Consider the following 16,052-nt stretch of genomic DNA (forward strand, 5'->3'; position numbering starts at 1 on the left):
TGGAAATGTGTTTTTTAAAGGTGCTTCAGGGACCTCAAATGTGCTAGGAAGGTTTAAAACTGCTATTCTATAATTAACATGAAAAAAATAATAATTGTCAATAGAGATGGATCCATTTGTGAAAAACTAGAATTTTCTTTTTTAGTTTCAATTCATCCTGCTTATATAGGAAGACTTGCATAGTTCATACATTAATCATTGACTTTAATTAATCTTTTAAAATTAATTAATAAGTAATCCTTTGAAAACTTAACATCTGACTTCATAGTTCCTATAGAGAAATTTCAAATGTGAGAGTCAAAAGGCATTTATTCCTAGGAAAAAGTTTTCGGCTCTGCAAAATGTTCTTCTAAGCATATGGGATTTATGTTTATCCATAGGATTGTATGATTAACTCTGTCATTTTACTTGGGTAAAGAGAAGAATAAACGAATAGATGTAAAGCTCTTACCTTAAAAAAATACTTCCATAACTATCATTACATACTTATTGCCTATAAACATTTTATAGTGTTTAATATTTCTCATATTTAAATAGACTATAGATCTTTTCATAGAGAAACCATTTCCACAGGTTTCTAGAATTCACATTAAAATGATTTATAATTAGGTGACAAAAGATCACAACTGGTGGTTTCATGACCAGTTAATCTCTTTAAGGGTAGCGCTAAGCACACTAACTTCTCTTCACTTACGCCTTTCAGAAGGAATATAGATGCCCGCCTCTTAAGTGGCCAGTGTTCCTTCCATATTATCTATTTGATCACCTGTAAGAAAAATATAGACTAATCTAAATTTAGTTTTACAGAAAATGTGAAATAAAATGCTACTTATTAATTTTAAAACCTCTGACACCTTGGCTTTATGTTTCCAGTTTGAGATTTTTGAGTACTATTTTTTTTTAATTTAAAATGTCTCAAAACTATTTGCTACAGTCTCATTAAACTCCACACATTGTTTTCAAAAGATATTCTTTTCTTTTTGTTTTTTTTTCAACTAGGACCCCTACTATGGCTGGTGGCCTATTTTCTATTGACAGAAACTACTTTGAAGAGATAGGAACTTACGATGCAGGAATGGATATCTGGGGTGGAGAGAATCTTGAAATGTCTTTTAGGGTAATTGCATTTTACTTTATTTTTTTAACTCTGAACACACTATACTGTAGCATGCACATATAGACCCAGTAATTTACTGTCAAATCTTTTTTTTTGTGAAGTGATGCAAATTACTGATCAGTTGGTCATTTTAATACTTATTTAGAAGCTTTGCTAGAGTCTTTTTGCATGCAATATTAACTGTTAAATGGGAAATTATAGCTATTTTTAAAGTTTTCAAAAATAATTCTTTTATTCATAGTACAAAGACATTAGGGTTTTCAGTTTTTGAAATAACGAAAGGCTTTATTTTTTAAATAAAGCATTACCCTATAAAATCACATTATGTTTTTGAACTGAAACTTGGAAGTATTTATGTTACCTGAATTTGCAAGTGCTGCCTGAGGTTATTCTCGAATACCTTTAAGAATAACCTGTGGTCAAAGGAACTCTGGATAATTCTGCAACTAGCATGATTGATTTTACAATTATAGACATTATTGTTTGATGAATCAGTTTGAATAATGCAAATTCACTTATTAAATGGCCTTCCAAGCAAATGAAAATTAAGGATTAATCCTTCATGCATATGAGATTGGAAAGCATATGAATAATTTTTATATTTTGTTATAGTTGGAAATCTAAAAAGCAGATACATAAATGTGCCTTCATGCTAACAAATGATAAATGCTGGAATACTGTTTTTTCTTCAAACCACATATATTATTATTTTTAAATGAATTAAGTTAATAATACTGTTGTTTTCTTTCTTCCTAGAATTTATCATGAAATTTTCAAAACACTGTATTGATTTTTCCAAAATCATATAATAAAATTATTAGAGTTTAGATATAATTATCTATGAAGTTCAAGAGTTATGACTTTTAATTCCTCATTTAGAAAGTAAAGTTTGTTTTTCACTAACAAAATATAAATATATGATGTGTAAGAAAAGTTAAAATTTGAGAATAAGAACAATTACTTTGAATTTATATAATGTAGAATTTAGTGGATCTCAGATAATCTGATTTATTTTAGAACCACTAAAATGGCCTTCTTATACAATTTTTGCCTATAAACCTTCCTTATAGCCAAATGTCTGAGAACATCATTAGCTAATGGAATTTTATTCTTTCCATATTTGTTTATGTACTTATAGTCAGATTAGAACTTGCCCCACAAGATTTAGTGCTGTACTCAGAAATGTCTTCTTCCCATCAGGCATATGATATATCTTTGCACAACCTTTAGGGACATTTGGGGACCCAACCTTTTCACTTGGTGTAGTTCTCAAAGTACAGAAAATAAGAGACGACAGTTAAGAAAAGAAGGAAGGAAGGAAGGAAAGATGGAAGGAAGGAAGGAAGGAAGGAAGGAAGGAAGGAAGGAAGGAAGGAAGGATATTCAAAAGCTGAAAAAAAAATTTCCTCTTACCCTGAGATGTAGCAATGAGAATACTTACCCATTCGTTAACCAATGTTCCCTTGATGTTGTGGGTTACATAATGTTGGGGTTATGTAAGGAAAAAAATCAATATAGCAATATTGCTATTATCTGTGAGCCTATTGCCTAACTCTTTTTCCTAAGAGTTCTGTTCACCTCTTTTCTCCTCACCTATTAAGCTTGGTTCTCTGCCAATGGACTCCCCTTACTTTCATCACATAGTTCCCATATCGGATGGATGTTCTTTACCTAACTAATTGAAAGATACGTTAGGGAGCAGCTTAGTGGAGTACTATGAAACACCAGGAGAACATGATCAGAAAATGCAACAGATATGTAAATGCACCAAAAAGGAAGACTGGGGAATATGGTAGGCGAAACAGATACCAGAGGGGGAGAGTGAATGCAACTGGTGGCCATGAGAATGATCAGATCCCTAGAAAATGACACAGGACGTTAGTTGTGATTGGTTGTTTGACATTCCGAAGAAATAAAGCACAGTAACACCCCCTTATCTGTGGTTTCGCTTCCTGCGGTTTCAGTTACCTTCGGTCAGCTGTCATCCAGAAGTGGATGACCTTCCTTCTGACGTATTGTTCAAAGGTCAGCAGTAGTAGCCTAATGCTATGTCACAGTGCCTACGTCATTTACCTCCCTTCATCTCATCTTGTAGACATTTTATCATCTTATGTCATCACAAGAAGAAGGGTGTGTAGAGTACAATAAGATATTTCCCGAGAGAGAGACCACATTCACATAAATTTTACTACAGTATATTCTTACAATTGTTCTATTTTATTATTAGTGATTATTGCTAATCCCTTACTATGCCTAATTTGTAAATTAAACTTAATCATAGGTATGTATATATAGAAGAAAGTATAGTATATAGGGTTTGGTACCATCCTTAGTTTCCGACATCCCCTGGGGGTCTTGGAAAATATCACCCGTGGATAAGGGGAGACTACTGCAAAAAGTGACGGGTTTGAATATTTTAAAATGTACCGCTGGCTTTAGTTTCCATATGCTTTCAATAGAAACAAAATATTTATTTTGCTTTCTATTAGACTCTTTTTTATGACTTGAATGTAAATGTGTTCTTAATAGTACTCTAGCTGAGGTAGCTATTGAATAAGAGAAAATGCTAGAACAGTATATTAGCAAAAGAATGAGACTCTTCCTTTAGAATAATTTCATGAAAAGACATGTGACCTAATGAAATGATCATATGATGAGGATTTTAAAATCAGAAAACCTGAGGCTAATATCCAGGTCAGTCATTATACAACAGACATGTATTGAGCATGTAATATGTGCTTTACACTTTTCAGATGCTGAGGCTACAAAAATGAATAAGGCATGATGCTTTTGCTCTCAAAGAACCACATTCCTTGAGAGAGATACATAGGTATTATTGACAGTAAAATGCAATAATTTATTTTATGAAAATATGTATGAGATTTTCTTGACTCTGTCATGCTAGTAAAGGCAAATAACTTAACCTACACTGTGAAAAGGTGAATATAATAATAGTGAAGTTAATATTTTATAGTTCTACTCTATGTAGGTGGGGTAAGTAAAAACCATAGAAATATTAAGGGCTTGGAAAATATTAGGATTTTGGCTGGCCCTAAAGAGTTCAAGCCAATCCAAAGAAAAGTATTTGTGTGGATTTAGTCATAACAGTATCACTCAATCATTGATGCCCAGAGTATTATAAGTACTGAAAGATGTTGAAAATGTGATGGAAACTATAGACCTCCCAAAAAGATGCATCCTATCTCTTACACACAGTAAGTTTGAATACAGTTTCAAAGGGTTGAAGAATCCTTTGACTTCTCAGGATAAACATCTTTAGCATAGAATAATAGTGACTTTTAATACTTATAAAGCTTATAAGCAGAATAGCTGAGAATTGAAATCCAGCATTCTGAGACCAGTGGCTATGTTACTATTATACCACTACTACCCCATTAAGATTTATATCTTCATAACATGACAGTCCTAACAGCTGATAGTATTATCAGGAGAGAAGGGAGGAGCTAATAAGCAAATCTAATCTTCCTCCACAGTTCTGAGATGGTTGTTTCATCTCGTGATCTGATCTTCCTCTTACAGGCCTTAGCCTCTCATAGTCAGTGACACACATCCAATATCGGTGAGTGTGTACAGGTAGTCCTAATGCTTCTGAAAACTTGGTCTCGTACATTGCTCTCCACCCCATTACATAACAATCATAATAACATAAATCCTAAGAATACTGTCTAAACATAAATGTTAGTATATTTAGCCGGTAGTTGTTGTGTTCTTATTCATTAGTTGTAGGGGCTACAATAGTGAACAGACAAAACTGTGTGTCCTTATGGCACTTAGATTTTAGTGGAGACAAGCAATAAACAAAAGATATTAATATATTAGCGATAAGTGTTAAAGAGGAAAAAATAAGGGAAGAGGAATATGAAATGATAGATGTTGGAGATGGGTAGGGGTTGAAATTTTAGATAGGAAGAACTCAGAAATGAATATCCATATAATTGATGACAAAATGAACTCAGTATGGTATGAATTTACCCCATCAAAAGAGTCATCTCTCTTTAAATGATATTCCTGATGCCACCATAAGTACCACCCAGTAAGCATGGTCACCCAAAGTCATTGCCTTTCATGAGCAATAGCACAGGAGCAGTATTCCCAAGAGTGCACAATGTTTTGTCCATTTTAAAGTGAAATAATCTGCCATTGTTGAACCAACTGAGGTCATGGAAAAAGAGAGTAAGAAGACAGTCAGAGGATGATCTCACTTCTGTCAGAGGTAGACTAGTGGTTATAAGAATGGGAGCCAGACGGCCTGGGTTCAAGATGGCTGGAACACTTCCCAGCTGTATAAATTTGGATAAAATATGTCTTCTAAGCTTTAGTTTGTTTATAGCTGGCACAAGGCAAATTTTAACACTTTTCTTTCTTTTTTTTTTTTTAAGATTTTATTTATTTATTCGACAGAGATAGAGACAGCCAGCAAGAGAGGGAACACAAGCAGGGGGACTGGGAGAGGAAGAAGCAGGCTCATAGCAGAAGAGCCTGATGTGGGGCTCGATCCCATAACGCCGGGATCACGCCCCGAGCCGAAGGCAGACGCTCAACCGCTGTGCCACCCAGGCGCCCCGTAACACTTTTCTGATATGTTTCTGGGGAAGATTAAATGAGATTACATAGCTAGCGCTAAGCACCGTACTTACCACACATGAAGTGTGTCAGAAATGGCAGCGGTTATTCTTGTAGTGGTTGTAAGCTGTGCAACTTTGAGCAAGTCAGGACACTCCTGAGCATCACTTAGTAACAACTTTGACCTTAATAATCTGACCTTGACTACAAATAATCAAATGAGAGAATATATATATGAAAATCCCTTTAAAACAAGAATATGCAATACTTACATAAAGTGCTCCTGCTCTAAATATTAGCCAAGGTGTGGCTCTAAAACATCCCTGAGGTTAAATTTTAGAAAAGAAAAAAAAATGTTCTTTTTAGACTGCTGCAACATCCTTTGAGATGACTACAGACATCCTAAGATCCTATACATTAAATATTTACCCATATTCATATTATTGAAATAAAACACTGGAGTTAAAAAAAAAAGTGTCATCTAGACTTGATGTAACAGGTACAAGGTTTACACACACAGACACACACACACATGAATCAATCAAAAAATGGACAAAATATATGAAATAAGAATTTCAAGGCATTGGATAGCAGGTCATGCAGGACAATGGTTTGAGAGATGAGAATCAAGAAAAGAGAGCCCTTAAGTTTGCCGGAGCTTGCTGCCTTGGGAAAGTGTCTAGATGTTAGCAACAGAAGGGGGACCTCAGCAGATCCCAGCGGACTCCTGAGTTGAGAAGATGAAGCCAAATGTCTGGGAAGACCTAGGCAGCTAGAATTTGGTGGACAGAATACTGGAAAGGAGAGAGTTGCACAGACAAAACTCGGGAAATACGGAGTGCTGATCAGTGCATATGTGTCAGAAAACAACTAAGATTGAAGGGAAAACCATCAGCAAGATTAGAGGTCTCATTGCCTTGTGCTCACTGAGGACCAGCAAGAGTGCCTGTACTCTCCAGCCAGGGTGATTCATGGGGCGTGGGGAAAGATCAATATTGGGAAACTATATAATACACTTCTAAATAGCCCATGGATCAAAGAAGCAGTCAAAAGTGAAATTAATCATATTTTTAGCTGAATGAAAATGAAAACGCAGCATATTAAAGTTTGTGGTAGCACCAAAGCAATACTTAGGGGGAATTTATAGCACTAAACATCTGTATTAGAAAGAAGAAAATAAGATCTAAAATTAATGACTTCAGCTTCCACCTTCAGAAAATAGAGAAAAGGAGAGTAACCCCAAAATATACAAGAAAAAGGAAAAAATAAAGATTTGAAGTGAAGATTATGAAATATATAAGAGGAAAAGTTTAGATGAAAGCAATGAAATCAAAAGCTGTTTCCTTGAGATCAATAAAACTGTTGAGTTTCTAGCCAAACATAATAGGAAAAATAGAAGACACAACTTACCAATATTGAGAATGAGCAAGGTAACCTCATTATGGACTCCACAGATATTTAAAGGGTTATAAAGTAGTATTATTAACAACATGATGACAATAAACTTGACAATTTTGATAAAATAGTCTACTTCCTGAAAGGACGCAATCAATGCTTGCAAGGAAAAAAAAATGCATCAAGCAAATACCCCAATATCTAGTAAGGAAATGAAATTTGTAGTTTAAAAAAAAATACTTTTTACAAAGGAAACTATTGTCAGATGACTTCACTGGTGGATTCTACCAAACATTTTGGGTAAAATAAGAACAGTTCTACACAAACTTCTAGAAAATTGAAGAAGACATACGACCTCCCAACTCAAACTATGAGGTCAGCATTACTCAAATAGCCAAACTTGACAGACGTTACAAGAATAAAACAAATCAGTAGAGAAAGGATAGTTTTTCAATACATAGTGCTGAAACAACTGGATATCCACGTAGACAATAACATCTTAAATCCATACCTCACACTATATAAAAATTAAATCAAAATATAAAACTTAAAATCGTAAAATTATAAAAGAAAACATAAGACAAAAACTTCTCTGACCTCTGAATAAGTAAGCCATAAAAGTACAAACTGACAGGGGCGCCTGGGTGGCACAGTGGTTAAGCATCTGCCTTCAGCTCAGGGCGTGATCCCGGTGTTGTGGGATCGAGCCCCACATCAGGCTCCTCCACTAAGAGCCTGCTTTTTCCTCTCCCACTCCCCCTGCTTGTGTTCCCTCTCTCGCTGGCTGTCTCTCTCTATCAAATAAATAAATAAAAAATCTTAAAAAAAAAAAAAAAGTACAAACTGACAAATTAGAATTCATCAGAATGAAAAATGTTTGCTCTTCGAAGCCACTGTCGAGAGACTGACGGGATAAGCTCCTGACAGGGAGAAACTGGCAACAAATAATTTACCTGATAATGGATTTGTATCCAGAAAAAAAACAAACAAGCAAAAAAACCAAACCAAAACAAAACAAAACGAAAACGACAAGCAAACAAAAAAACCCTCTCAAAACTCAGTGAGAAGAAAAAAAAAAATCAACCCAATCAAAATGACTCAACCCAATCAAAATGACTTCCCAAAGGCAGGCATAAAGATGGCAAGTAAGCACATGACAAAATCCTTAATATTATTAGTTATTAGAAAAATGAAATTAAACCCATAATGAAATCACACGACCCATCTATTTGAAGAGCTACGATCAAAAAGGACCATATTGTTAAGAATTTGGAAGAACATGCAAGGGAGATTAGAATGTAATTGGTAACAATACTGGAAATCAGTTTTACTCTTTGTTTTTTTCTAAGATTTTATTTATTAATTTGACAGAGGGAGAGAGAGAGAACACAAGCAGGGGGAATGGGAGAGGGAGAAGCATGCTCCCCATTGCACAGGTTGCCCAATGCAGGGCTCAAACCCAGGACTCTGGGATCATGACCTGAGCTGAAGGCCAAAGCTTAACCCACTGAGCTACCCAGGCACCTGGTTTTACTCAAGATTTCCTAAGCAATCCCTAGGTATTTACTCAAAGGAAAGGAAAGCATTATGTCCGTACAAGGAGATGTATACTAATATTCATAGCAGTTTTATTTGCAATAGCCAAAAGTCAGAAACCATCCAAGTGTCCATTAAAAGGTGAATGGATAAACGTGGTTTGTCCATTCATGGAATACTACTCAGAAACATAAAGGAACTATTGATACACCCAACATTTTGAATTTTGAAATATTCCATTGAATCAAACAAGCCAGACAAAATAGATTACATACTGTATGAGTCAATTCATAGAACATTTTAGTAACTGCGAGTTAATCCATAAGTGACAAAAAGCAGATAAGTTATCTAGGAACAAGGTATTGGGAGGGGAGAGGAGAGGTAGAAGGAGGGGACACATGAAAACTTTGGGGGTAATGGATATATTTGCTTATCTTGATTGTGATGATGGTGTCAATTATGCAACTTAAATTATGCAGTGCAATGTATGTTAATTATACTTCAATAAAGCTATCAAAATATTCACACACACACACCCTGTCTCTCTCTCTCTCTCTCTCTCTCTCTGCCCTCCCTACAGGTATCCACCAAAGAGAAAGAAATGAAAAGAAAATGTAATGGATGGTACCTAGTAACTGTAGGCTGACCTCTATACTTTAGATTCTCACTATATGTTAGCCCAGTTACTTTTAAATACTCTGTTGATGGGAGTCTAACAATCTATCTCTCAGGACAGTTGTGTGGGTTAAATGAGACTTATTGAAATTTTTAATAGGCTGTACTGTACTATGGAAATATCAATTTCATTATTATCCTTACCCTTAAAATATAAGCTATTTTTTCAATAACCAGTATTTTAATCAGCAGGATGAAATTTTCTTTAAGTGTCCCAATTTTCTTTTTCTTCCAAATCACAGTGAAAACAGCGGTATATTTATCTGAAGGATATAACTAAGTGAAATGTCTTATGATGTGAAATCCATTTATTTCCAAATTGCACAAGCAATGAAGTGGAAAAGAAATGAGAGCTGACATAATAAATAATGGAAAAATGGAAGGCAAAGTTCTTACTGAGCAGAAGAGTATGGTAAATGAGGCCTAAAGAAGTTTGTAGACTTTTGGGGGATTGTAGTATACAGGTTCTTGGAAGTATTTAAAGAAAGTAAAGAACTTTCTAGAAATGCCCACACAATTAATATTGACAAGCAAAAATGTCAGTTATAATAATTCATTAGACAGAAATAAATTTAGACAAAAGTCTATTTCTGTTAGAACTCCATCTTTTTTAAAACTTACTTCATGCAAATTTGAGCAGAATGGATTGTCAATGTTCTAAACTTGACTGTGTTTGCTTATTTGGCCAGTCATAGAAACTGGACTATAATAGAAATATTTCAGTTAAGTAAACTTAATCTCACCAAGTTTATGTGTTATCCACAATTTTGCTGGCTGTGGTTTTGTGGAACCCTTTTCTTTCAATATAATAAAGCACTCTCTTAATGTTAAAATAGAGATTTCTTAGCCTCTTCCCCCCCCAGCTTTATTGAGATATAATTGATAAATAAAAATTATATATATTTGAAGTTTACAACATGATGATTTGATGAACATATATATCGTCAAATTATTACCACTATCAAGCTAATTAACATACCCGTCACCTTTTGTGTGTGCATGTGTGCGGTGAGAACACTTACCATCAAAATTCAAGCATATAATACAACATTATTAGCGAAGTCACCATACTGTACATTAGATTTCAGAACTTATTCATCTCATAACTGAAAGTTTGTACCCTAATAGCTTCTTTCTAAAAAAAGGCTGGGGGTGGGGGTGGCGCCTGCCTGGCTCCATCAGTGGAGCCTGGGACTCTTGATCTGGGGGTTCCGAATTAAAGCCCCGTATTGGGTATAGAGAGCACATAAAATAAAACCTTTAAAAATAAATAATAAATATTGTAAAAGGCTAGGAAGGGGGACATCTGGGTAGCTTAGTCAGTTAAGCGTCTACCCTCGGCTCAGGTCATGATCCCAGGGTCCTGGGATCGAGCCCCGCATCTGGCTCCCTGCTCCGGGGAATCTGCCCCCTCCCACCCCCCGCTTGTGTGCTGGTGCACTCTCTCTCTCTCTCTCTCTCTCACAAATAAAGAAATAAAATATTTATTTAAAAATAAAGGCTAGGAGGTCATAAATGAGATCATGTTCATGTATAGCCTCGTTAAAGAATATAAACCAGTATTAATGATTATTCAGTCCAGCAAACTTCCCTCTGGTTACCTATTTGGTGCAGAGTAAACCTTAAACACATTGCAAATAGCTTGAATTTTTAGCTTCTGTGCTTATAATTAGATCTTCTGGCATCTGGACCGCCACGGTACCCTCAACCATTGTTTAAACATATCTCTTTATTCAATCACTTTATTCTTTGTTTAATTAAAAGCACAGAATAAAATATCTCTAAGTAAAGTTAGCTGAGACATTGTTTCTAAGACTGTGTTACATCTATCATACATTTTTAAGGATTGGGTTAGTAGGAGCCATATAATGATAATCAACTAAGGTTTCTATAGAGGACTCTATGTTTCCAAAATAAATGTGTTAGAATTTTATTTTGAATGGTAATTACAATGAATACCTGATTTCATATGGTCTTTTAGAAAAAACAAGTGAACAACAGGAAATTAGATATTAGTCGAACATTAGGAGAATGTTAGCAAACATTAACAGAACTTGTTTGACTTTTAAAGTTATAATAGTCTCAGGCCTGGTTATTTTAATGTGATAACTATACCTCTTCATTTAAACTTTCTGATTACAAAACCAGATATGAGAATAAACTTGTGTTAGATAGTCAACAATGTGATGCTTCATCTTGCAAACATACCAAATGGAGACATAGTTTTAGAAATATAAGGCATTGTAGGAGACTTAGGTATGCCAGAAGTTGTTATTAATCTCTGGCTCTTTTTTACAGTCACTTAATTATCTCTTAAGGTGATTTTTTTTTAGGAGAAATAATTTTTTGAGTTGTCAGTAGCACTCACAATCTAATGCCTTCTGGAACTAATAATATTTACTACTTTTTTTCACAATCTCTCACAGTCTTATCACATGAGTATTTCTGTGGAAAATGTAAACATATACTATATTTATCAGCCGGGAAATATACTCATCTAATGTCTGTCCCCTTCTGTCTACACTCTGTTTATTCTTTCTAACTATCTGTCTGTTTATCTATCTATCTGATTTATGTGTAGGTGAGTCTATGTGAGTGTGAATAATTAAATATTTATGAAGACCCAGAATGTGAGTTTTTAGTAGTAGTTATTGTAAAGCATATAATGTGACAATAACTATATGAATTTTAAAAGTTTATAGCATAAATGGTCTGTATTGCAAATGAGCGCTGAGTGGTACTCACCAGACATCCTGAAGGAGTTGGGACTCAAATAATTAAGAGAAAGGGAATTAGAGAATTACAAAACCCTGGAAGATGGGTAGGAATTAAATGCATGAAAAGAGGAAGAAATTGAATGAAAATGATATAAAATAATACATTCTCATTTACATAAATGTATAAGGCAGAGATAAATCATATTTTTTTAAGATTTATTCAGAAATACACTTTGGAAATATATTTTATTCAAAGTTTTGTTCTATTTTCTTGGATTAAACTATTTAATAGGATTAAAGGTACACGAAAGAGAAATTATTGATTTTTGAAATATGATAAAAACATCTTTGACAATATTGTTCTTTAACAATTACAGGCACATTTCAAACATTCTAGGCAGAATTTCCCTATATATATTCAATAGGCCATGTACACCTGGCTTTTTTAGTGAGTTTTAGTACATTAGGAAACTAAAAATCTGTATTAGAGACAAATATCTGAAATGTTGGGAAACACACCCAATCCTATGCCTCTTGATCCTTCCCCGCTAATATACACAAATATCTCATACACACTCACATTTACTATAAAAATCTTTATGATTCTTCTGACCCTAAATATGAAGGACCTCAATTTAACTGTTTGAATTTATGGCAATAAAAAGAGGTATATGGAGAATGTTAATGTGCAGAGAATTATCGCACAGAAAAGTTTGACACCTTCTATTATGGCCAGATTTTACTAAAGCCTCCCATTAAGTGTACTTAATCACAAAAAAAAAAAAAAAAAAAAAAAAATGGTGCTGAGAAATGAGGCAATTATCCTACTGATTTACATTTGAAGGGCATCTAAAATATTCTGATAAAATGTTTTACTTTCTTTTTGTTTCTAAATATGTGCTCCTTTGAATTAACCTTGAAGTATTTATTTTCCAAATTAGGTTCTATTTTTTCTTTATGAAAAGGGCAATTTGAAGTAAGTAACTTTTTAAAAAATTTCTAGTATTGAAATTTTAAGAATCATTGATATATACTGGGCTTGATTAAATGAAATAAACCTGACATTAAATTCAAATAAAGTTTGCAAATTTAGTTCAGAAAAATGTGCTAATGGTAATTTAGTCTTGTGACCTTATGCTGAAAGGGGATGACAGAAAATAAAGGGGTAAAGAAAATTAGTCCATTAATTTCAGATAATGACAAGTGCATTGAATAAAATAAAATGAGAGGCAGAGCCCTGCATCACCTTAGAGTGGCCGGGAAGACCTCTAAGGAAGCATTTTAGTTAAAATCAGACTAACGGGGTAATCCAGCTGCTCAAGGGTTTATTTAGAGAAGGAACATTCAAGGTAGAGCATAATGCAAGATAGAGTAAATACAAAAGACCTGGGGAACCTGGGTGGCTCAGTCAGTTAAGGGTCTGACTCTTGATTTCAGCTTAGGTCATGATCTCAGGGTCATGAGATCTGGCTCAGCACTGGGCGCAGAGCCTACTTAAGATTCTCTCTTAATCATAGGAAAAAACTGAGGGTTGCTGGAGGGGAGAGAATTGGGGGGGGTTGGATAACTGGGTGATGGACATTAAGGAGGGCACGTGATATAATGAGAACTAGGTATTATAGACTGATGAATCACTGAAGTCTACCTCTGAAACTAATAATATACTGTATGTTAATTAATTGAATTTAAATATATATATATGTATAGGTTAACCATAAAGTTTCTCTCTTTCCCTCTCCCTCTGTTTCACCCCTCCACCCCTCCACCCCCACTCAAGAGCACACGTACTCACTCTCTAAAAAAAAGTACAAAAGCCCTCAGGCACCTATGAAATGATGAGCTGAATTCTCACACTCTAAGTCTTTAGGATCACAAATATCCTAAAGCTTTTGGGGGAAGTAAAGCTTTCTTTTTCAAGGGTTAAGAAATAATCATTCTCTCAGAACAATATTTGGTTGATTGATTTATTCAGCCAATAATTACTATGTACCTGCCGTGTACTAAACACTGTACTAGCTACTACAGATAGAGATGTGGAGATGAACAAAACAGGCAGCCAGGCCTTGCTCTCTAGGAGTTTGTTGACGAGACTTTACATTTAAATAGCACTTCATAGAACTCTTTTATACTGTGATTGGAGTGCATCTCAGCGTGGGTTAAAATAGGAAGAACTTTTTTCCCAATTAGTTTTATCTTTAATGCCTTTTGTAATGTTTGCATTATACTTCAGATTACCTCTCTGTAGTAGCCAGGTATCAATCTACCTCATTTTACCCATCAATCAGTATAAATAGTTACATACTTAGGCCTGCATTAGACGCTGTGGATGGTATATATAAGAGACGTGGCTCTTGCTCTCTCAGAAAGCCCAGTATGGTCTAGGTATTGTCTGAAAATGCAGATAATAAAGTACATCAAGTTCAAAAGAAGGAAAGATTTCTGTGATCTAGGATAGTCAGGGAAGAATTTATAAATTAAAAATCCAAGGGTCTTGTCATGTAGACGGTAGGGTGGGAGAGGAACAGGGTCTAGAAACCAGTAAGCTCTCAGATCTATACTCCTGTGGTCCTCCTTTGTGCTTTGAGCCATACTTAAGTTTAGGCTAGAATATCTGGTGTCCCCACCTTGTGTTTTCCCTCTTGAAAATTACATGAATAACGTATAACTAAATCATGAAATACGTATTTTGCAGAACTAGAATTCAAGTGACAGAAATAATAAAGTATCCATTAAAAACTGATGAAATTGAGCCGATTTTTTTAATATACCTATATTTGACCCCTTAAAGATTTCTAGGACAGATTTCCAAAACTCTTGTTTCTATATATGTGCATTCGGTTGGGAAACCTAGTGCACCTTACTAGCCAAAATTAATGCATTCAAAATTGAATTCATGCACTTTTTATTAAAGAGCTAAATTTAAATCTCTATGGTAACTACTGCAATAAATGTGCAACATCTTAAGCTATGATTATACTGTCACACTTAGTGATGTCTATCTTAAGTACATGACTACCAATCGTTTAACTGTTGTTCTAGTCAACCAGAAATGTAGTTAAAAAAGGAAACCAATTATGACATTATTTAAATAAGGCTGACTGATTTCAGCAATAACATTCTAGATACTAGGGATGATTCTTTTGAAGGTGTGAAATAATGTGGAGGGAGGACTTCGATCCAACTGTTCAGAATTTGAGTATTAAGTACCAGTAAAACTGAATTTTAAGTATCATTTAAAAGATACTTGTAAATCTTTTTTTTTAATTTTATGAAGTTTATTTTATTTTATTTGGTAGTTATAGATTTTTAATGTGTAATTTTTAAATTACCCTTAAAAAATAAATCCAAATTAACAGTCTTACTACATCTGCAAAAATTCAAACTTGATGAATTAAAAATCTTTAAGATCCTTTATAATCAAACTAGCCACTGGTTTACACTGCAAATAGGATAAAATTGAAATCAAAGTTTTAGTGTAGAATTATTCGCACTTCTTGAATGCTAAAATATGTTTCTGCATTAACTGTTCTCATTATCAAAGGTTCGATTACATTTTTCTACTCATTTCATTACTTGACAATCCAGGAACATGCAATTCTAGTTTTTTGGTTTTTTTCTCTATTAATTGGTCACCCAAATTCTTTGTGTTTATATTTAAATCCTGTATTTTCACTGGCCAACTAATTTTATGTTCTGTAGTTTTAATTGGTCAAACAAAGCTATTGGGGTTCGAACAATGATCATACCTTCTATAACTCTTGAATTAACATAAGAAGATATAAATAAATTGTTCAAGGGAAAAGTGTCCCACAGAAATTCTATAATGATGTATCTGGACAGTGATTAGGACTGATGGGAGACTCGCTCCTTGATCATTTCTCTGACCCTGCAAGAGAAAACCCCAGAACTACAAACTCTCTTTTTATAGTTGGAGAACAGAATAGAAACTCTTGGTTCTTTAAGGTCATGGAAAGTTAAAGACGTACCTGAAGGAGTTGGAAATGTGTTGCAGTGTCAAGTATAAGGAA

The 16,052-nt window shown here is 34.3% G+C and overlaps 1 protein-coding gene across 2 annotated transcripts in view; it reads left to right on the forward strand.

Annotated features, from left to right (window-relative positions):
- GALNT13 (polypeptide N-acetylgalactosaminyltransferase 13) overlaps positions 1-16,052 on the forward strand; it is a 512,016-nt gene that overhangs the window by 335,726 nt on the left and 160,238 nt on the right. For both annotated transcript variants that reach the window (XM_045781744.2, XM_045781753.2), the window contains exon 8: positions 1,000-1,117. In XM_045781744.2, the coding sequence (XP_045637700.1) occupies positions 1,000-1,117 (118 nt within the window). The remainder of the gene's footprint in view (positions 1-999; positions 1,118-16,052) is intronic.

Source organism: Ursus americanus, chromosome 1 (assembly GCF_024610735.1).
Source record: "Ursus americanus isolate L20-20 chromosome 1, mUrsAme1.1.p, whole genome shotgun sequence".
Lineage (NCBI taxonomy): Eukaryota > Metazoa > Chordata > Mammalia > Carnivora > Ursidae > Ursus > Ursus americanus.